The following is a 7,147-nucleotide window of genomic DNA, read 5'->3' on the forward strand; positions in this document are numbered from 1 at the left end:
ACAGTCAACACGGACCGCATGCCCGCGGCCACAGAAGCCGCACCTAAGACGGATGCTCTGGAGACGCCACCCACGGTTCCGGACGCCCTCAGGGAGGGAGGTGGCGTCGGTGAGCCCCAGCCCTGGGCCCTCCAGCTGGGCTAAAAAACGCGGCACAGCCGCTGGCAGATCTAGGAGGCATGCGAAGGAGAGGAATAAAAGGAGGTCAAAACCACAGGAGAAAGAAGGGAGGGAGGAAGGAGCAAAAGAAAGCAGTCGGCCCTAACCGGTTTGGCTCAGTGGATAGAGCTGTCGGCCTGCGGACTCAAGGGTCCCAGGTTGGATTCCGGTCAAGGGCATGTACTTTGGTTGTGGGCACATCTCCGGTGGGGGGTGTGCAGGAGGCGGCTGATCGATGTCTCTCTCTCATCGATGTTTCTAGCTCTCTGTCCCTCTCCTTTCCTCTCTGTAAAATATCAATAAAATATATTTTTTTAAGAGAGAGAGAGAGAGAGAGAGAGAGAGAGAGAGAGAGAGAGAGAGAGAGAAGCAGTCTGGGCCCAGGACTTTCTGATGCCAGGGACTCCCGACCACCACAGGCTTCTCCTGAACCAGCCAGCCGGCGGGAGCACCTGCTGGGCGAGGGGGGTGGGAGGTGGGTGGCAGAGCTGCGGGTGGTGGATGGCCCAAACCTTCAGAGGATGTAAATGGAAAAACCCAGAACTAGAGAGCGAAGGGTTCACCACGGCCTGGCCTCAGTGGCCCTCCTCCCCTCGGAGGGAAGGGGTCCAGAGACAGGCAGTCAGCGTGTCCTTGGCTCAGAGGCACGTCCCCAGCACGCATGGCAGTCTGTGCAGACCCTGCAGAGGGCAGAGGGCGGAGCTCCATCCAGCCCCATCAGGGGCAGCTCCCCGCACCGTCACACGCGAGGGCAGGTGGAGGGCAGACCATGCACACAGGCTGGCGGGAGGCAAACAACGGTCCGGTGAGTGTGTGGGTAAACTGCTCCGGTGGAGGCGTGCGGTCCCCACTGTGCCTGCAAACGGACACGCAGGCACTCCCCGCCCCCCGCCCCCACCTGCCTCCCAACCGAACCCCAGGCAGGCAGACACGGAGCAAATGTCAGCACCCCCAAAGGGATGGCCAGGAAAGCAAGGGATTTTCACTGTGTGGGATGTTTTTTTTGTGTGTGTGGTGGTGGTAAGTGCGTGTGTGTGTGTGTGTGTGTGTGTGAGAGAGAGAGAAAGAGAGAGAGAGAGAGAGACAGAGAGAGAGAGAGAAACCACATTTACAAACCTGGTCTGTTTCTTTAAGCCATTTTGGTGACTCAAGGCCGTTTAAAGAAACTAGAAGATAAAGTCACCCTCCCCATGATCTCCCAGGGAGCGCCTGCTTCCTCTGCAAGCTCCAGCAGCTCGCAGCCGGGGGCACAAACACAACCCTGGCCCGTGGCTCGGCTGGTTGGTTGGAGCACCGTCCCAAGGGGGTCGGGGGGGGGGGGGGAGAGGGCCTGGGAGGTTCTGGGTTCGAAAGCCCAGGGCACCTGCCAAAGAGCTGGTTTCACTCCGTCTGCCCCCATCAGAGAGCCCTCGGCCCCGGCCCCTGGGTCCACACGGCTCCTGTCCCCCCGCATTCTGGGTGCGGGCCCTGGGGGGGGGGGCGGGGAGGCCTGTCTCCCATCGCCTCTGCTCCCCTCGGAGGCTGTGTACGAGGTCACGGGCGCCCGAGGCCAAGGAGCCTTTGTGCCACGGGCAGGAGGGAGCTGAGGCCGCAATGCTGAGGCTGGAGCCAGGCGGCGTGCGAAGGTGTGGGATTTAGAATTCAGATTCCCCAGGGAAAAGGCGTACATCCGCCCATCCGGGAGGCAGTGCGGCCCAGCCGTGGAGTTAGGGCGCTGAGATGGGGGTGGCAGATGCGGGGAGATACCACGGGGCTCGATCCCAGTGCGGGGCGCGCTGGAGGCAGCCGGTCCATGATCCTCTCTCATCATCGATGTTTCTCTTTCTCTCTCTCCTTCTCCCTTCCTCTCTGGAATCAATAAAAACATATTTTTGAAAAATGAATGGTAAAAAAAAAAATACCCTTAGGTGAGGATTAACGGAGGAAGGAAGAGTGGGAGGAAGGAAGGGAGGGAGGGTAAGTGGGAGGAAGGCAGGCAGGCAGGCTACTGTCAACCCCAGGCATCCTACCATTTCCCCAAAAACCCACGTTTTGCTTCCAGATGGATAATCAGAGAAATGGAGCGGTTGACTCAGTTCCCAGTGGCTGTGTCTGTGAGAGGGGGCTGGCTGGGGGGCTCAGACCTTCCGCCCAGCGGCACGGCCGCTCAGTAAACACGAACTTGTTAGCGTCCGTGGGGACCCATTAAACCTCTCCCCTAGCGAGTGCTGCTGAGGATCCAGAGACATGCTGCTGGGGGCTGTTTTATTTGGAGTTTTAAAATGTGATTCTAGCCGAAACCGGTGTGGCTCAGTGGATAGAGCGGAGGTCTGCAGACTGAAGGGTCCCAGGTTCGATTCCGGTCAAGGGCATGTACCTTGGCTGCGGGCACATCCCCGGTGGGGGGTGTGTAGGAGGCAGCTGATCGATGCTTCTCTCTCATCGATGTTTCTAGCTTTCTATCCTTCTCCCTTCCTCTCTGTAAAAAAGCAATAAAATATGTTTAAAAAAATAAAATATTATATATATATATAAAACCTTAAAAAGTTAAAGACCTGGGGTAACTGGTCCTGCATCTTTGCAAAGGCCGGTTTCATCTGGGAGCCTACGAACAGCCTGCAAACAGGCTCCACCATGCTCTTCCCAGCAAACACTGTTCGCTTCGTATTGCCTGAAAACAGGCCCCACTTCACATCTGAAAACCATTAGAACGTGTGTGTTTTTCTTCCAAACACCCGCCCGCAATTTTCAGAAGCGCACACGTGCACAATGACTGGGAGAGAAGACACCCAGATCTTGTCTGGGTGGTAAGATGAGTGGTGATTTTGTTCCATTACATGTCCCTGTGTTTCCAGCTTTTGGGAGCAACGAACCTATATCCTTTAATGAGCAGAAAAAGTAATTTTGAGAACATGAAATCGAATTTCCTCTTTAAAAAAAAAAAAAAAAAAAAAAAAGGACTTGAGTGTGTTTTAGTATCCTCTTCTTATTGTCTCAACTCCAAGTATTTTATTTATTTGGAGAAAAGTTCCTATCCTTTACATCAGGGGTCCTCAAACTTTTTAAAGTGGGGGCCAGATCACGGTCCCTCAGAGAGCTGGAGGGCCGGACTATATGAACTACTAATTCCTACTGTAACACCTCGGCTGCGCTCACTGCCCAAAAAACCTGGCGGGCCGGATCAGACTCCTCTGCGGGCCGCATGTGGCCCGCGGGCCGTAGTTTGAAGACCCCTGCTTTACATGAAGACATTACCCACTATGATCGAAATTACATGCCCAGTGACAGCTAACTAGACTTAGAAAACGGACATGGACATAAGTCTCAAACTCAGCTTCCATTCTTGCTCCCACACACACCTGTGGAATCGCTGTGCAACCTTGGGCAAGTGTCAGGACCTCTCTGGTCCACAGTGTCCTCACCTGTAAAAGGCCAGTTGTGAGGACTAAAGAGCTGCCTGGACAATAAAAGGCCATGTGCCTGAAGGTATGCAAACACACACACACACACTCACACACACACACCCCAACTCAGATTTACGCTGCACCTTTGAAATGTGAGACGCATGCACTCAAAGACAGAGGCTGATAGAAAAGAGATTAATTGGCACACTGAGATATTTTCATTCGAAAACAAATGAAGATAAATGTGCAAAGTAGACAACAAGCCCTGAAAAAGATTCTGTGCTTACGGCCGGCCCTGGCCCTATCCATCTTTGCTCCTGGCCCCTCGTGGGAAGCAGAGAGAGGTTAACAGTGGGAGGTCCATGTGAGAGGTTCTTTTTAAAAAAAAAATATATTCCATTGATCCCCCCACAGAGAGGAAGGGAGAGGGACAGAGAGCTAGAAACATCGATGAGAGTGAGACACCCATCACCTGCCTCCTGCACACCTCCTACTGGGGATGTGCACAAAACCAAAGTACATGCCCTTGACCGGAATCAAACCCGGGACCCTTCAGTCTGCAGGCCGACGCTCTATCCACTGAGCCACACCGGCCAGGGCTTCTGAGAGGTTCTTAGAGCCTGGAGCTCACCCACTGCAGACACTCAATGCCCAGCAGCCACTACTATGACCTCCAGTAGGAATGTGCCATCCTCATCTTGCAGCCTAGGCATGGGAGGGGGAAGGTCTACTAATTGCTGGATGTAGTTAAGTGCCCGATTCCTTGTTTGGGGTGTCAACACATGCTAAGCCACCAATATGGCTCATCGCATCAAGGACTATCCATGGACTGAGACTTTGGGAGCGTCCCTGGCATTTGGATTCACAGATTCTCTTTATTCTTAAGTCACTGGAATCTTGCCACCTCCACTGGGTATCGGGACCTGGCCCAGCCTTGGGTTCTGACCATTGGGCTGCCCCCGGACCAGGGGGCGAACGCTGGAGACCTGGAGAGCAGGGCCCAGCGTGGGATCAGTGCTGTGCCCGGTTTTGTCCAGATGTCTCTTAGTCAGCCATGGCACAGGCAGTCCGTCTAATCAACCTGCTATCGAATTATCTATCATCTGCCTCCCCTCCCCCCCCCCCCACCTGAGTGAGAGGAAATGATTCCTTCTGGTTATCCGCCCTGCCCCAGGGGCCAGTTCAGAGAACCCCGTGCCTGACGGCTTGATGGAGCTCTCTGGTCCCTGCCCGCCTCTGGCCAAGGCAAACGCACTAAGAAGTGGCCAGGGAAGTTATTCTGGGGAACGGGGGTGCTATGGCTAGGCCCCCCCCCCCCCCGGAATGCGGGTAACCTGTCAAATCCAAAGAGGCAGAGGGAGCTTCTTGGAATCACATGATCTGTCCTGCGCCCCTGTTCTTTCCTTAACATCTGTCAGCAGCTGTGAGGCTCGATTCCCCGCCAGAGATGAGACCCAGAATTCCGGGGCCGAGAAAGAGAGGGTGCAGAACCCCACGAATTCTCATGCCAAGGATGTTGGATCCTCCAGGCAATTCCTGTGTCTGACGATTCCTCTCTCACCCTCCGATTTCTAACTCAACCGGCTCACGGGCTTCTGCCACCTTAGACATAAGGGGGAGCTGGGAGGTCAGCCAGGCCCACCTTCTCACGTTTGAGGTGGGGCAGGCGACTGGCAGGTCTCTTTCCTAAGGTGATGTGGTTCGAGGCCTTTCCCCTCCCCGGGGCCCCATCTCCTCCATCCAACAGATGCTCCGGCTGCTCAGTTCCATTTGAAACCACTTGTGCTTAACGCCGCGTCTCACCCACCGGGGAACTTTCCTCCCGTGGTCACTCCGGGTCATCTCCCACGTGGAGAGCATGCGTGCTCTCCAGGCCTCCCCAGAACCAGGCGGAAATCGTCTCAGGGGCTGCCCCTGGGCCCGGACTTGCAGGGCAGGGCAGGGCAGGGCAGGGCAAGGCTGTTAGTGGCAGGGGACTACACCCTGTGGGGGCTCCCTCTACATCGCCTGCCCTTAGCCAGCCTGGCTCCCGGCTGGGGAGGCAGAGAGCGTCAGCCGCCTGGGAGAAAGGAGCGGAGTCTGTAGACTTTGGTAAGAGGACTGGCGCTCCTTTGCCCGGGTCTCCGCTCTCTTGCTGGTTGTGTTCAGAAGCAGCCCGTCTCCCGTCCCCACAGCACACCTGTGTCACCGGAACAGTGACCCTCAACGGCGGAGCCCCCGGGGAGGATGGCAGGAAAGCTGGTCCGCACTAAGGATGCTGCCCGCCATGCTCTGCCACGTGCGTGCGGGGAGGAGGTACCTTCAGGCCAGAAGTTGGCTGGCTCAGGCCCCCCGGAGAGCAAAGGAGGGTACTTGCCCCTCTCGGCCTCTCTCTGCCTGACTTTCCTGCGCCTCACTCATCCCTGCCCCCACACACACTTCCTCCCTTTTCTCTGCGGCCACATCAACCCCCATGACCTGGTGGGCCTAGGCCCCACCCCACCCCCCACCCCCCGCCCCAGCCTCGCTACTTTCTTCCCAGGCGCTGCCTTAAGTCTCTCCACTTTGTCTCCAATTATGTCTACACGCAGCCCACCGCAGCCAGATGCTGACATTTTAAATGTTTAGTTGTTATAGTTACTTGACTAATTGCGGGCCCAACTGCCGAGCTTCTCCTGCGGGCAGGAGGGAGGGAGGGAGGGGGCAGGGGAAGTAGGGGACGGCTGTCATCACCACTCCTGGGGCCCCAGATGTTGGCCAGGCCCTGGCAAGGGTGCCTTGCCCGGGAACCAGCGGTCCCGACGCCCCTGCCAGTGACCAGGTCACCAGGTCACAGAGGAGAGGACGAGGCTGAGCCACCGGCCTCCCTGGGGTGCCCCCAACTGTCCCTCGCCAACGGGACAGGGGGCCACCGAGGGTCCATCCATCCTGCAGATGCTCCACGCTGCCTCCCAGCCCGCCCACACTCGCCATGCAGAGGCAGTGAGATGGCATTCTGGAGGAGCTGGGGCAGGGGGTGGACAGGGGTGCGTGCTGGGGCGAAAAGAGAAGAGTTAGGAGCCGCTGCCGCCCGTTACTCACGTGCCAGATGGCGAAGAAGATGAGCGCGGCGCACAGCACCAGGGAGAGCATGTAGCAGAAAGCGGCGAACGTGAAGGCCATGGCCGGCGGCCGGGAGCCAGCGGCGCCCCTAGCAGGCCCGGGGCCCCCTCCGGGGCCGCGCTCCCTCCGGACCGGACCGGGACGGTCCTGCGGGCCGGCGGCTGGGCGGCGGGGACTCCAGCGCAGCGATGCCACAGGCGCCGCCGGCCACCCCGGAGGCCAGCCAGGTGCCCCGGGCGTCCGTTGGCGGGAACTGTGCCCGGATTTCAGAAGCCGGGTCCGCGGAGAAGTCGTGCGGGTGGCAGCCGCCGCGGGCCAGCGACCCCTCCGGCCAGGCGCGGGGTGCGAGGGCGGAGCGGGCTCCGGGCGCCGGGCAGGGTCCGGGGCGGTCCGCTCCGGGGCCGGAGGGGCCCGAGGGGGGGCGAGCGCCGCTCAGGACCCTCCCTCCCGCGTCCAGGTGCGGGGGCGGGCGCGCTCCGGCTGCTCCCGAACCCCGAACCCGGGGCCCGCACGGCTTTCCCCAA

General features: G+C 58.4%; 1 protein-coding gene across 2 annotated transcripts in view; it reads right to left on the reverse strand.

Annotated features, from left to right (window-relative positions):
• CNIH3 (cornichon family AMPA receptor auxiliary protein 3) overlaps window positions 1-6,926 on the reverse strand; it is a 28,087-nt gene extending 21,161 nt beyond the window's left edge. The window contains exon 1 of one of the 2 annotated variants that reach the window (XM_084868802.1): window positions 6,603-6,926. In XM_084868802.1, the coding sequence (XP_084724928.1) occupies window positions 6,603-6,683 (81 nt within the window). In that variant the 5' untranslated portion in view covers window positions 6,684-6,926. The remainder of the gene's footprint in view (window positions 1-6,602) is intronic. The other variant, XM_084868801.1, reaches the window with a different exon arrangement.
• Window positions 6,927-7,147: the final 221 nt, after the last annotated feature.

Source organism: Pipistrellus hanaki (genome assembly GCF_964339955.1).
Source record: "Pipistrellus hanaki genome assembly, chromosome: 20".
NCBI classification, from domain to species: Eukaryota; Metazoa; Chordata; class Mammalia; order Chiroptera; family Vespertilionidae; genus Pipistrellus; species Pipistrellus hanaki.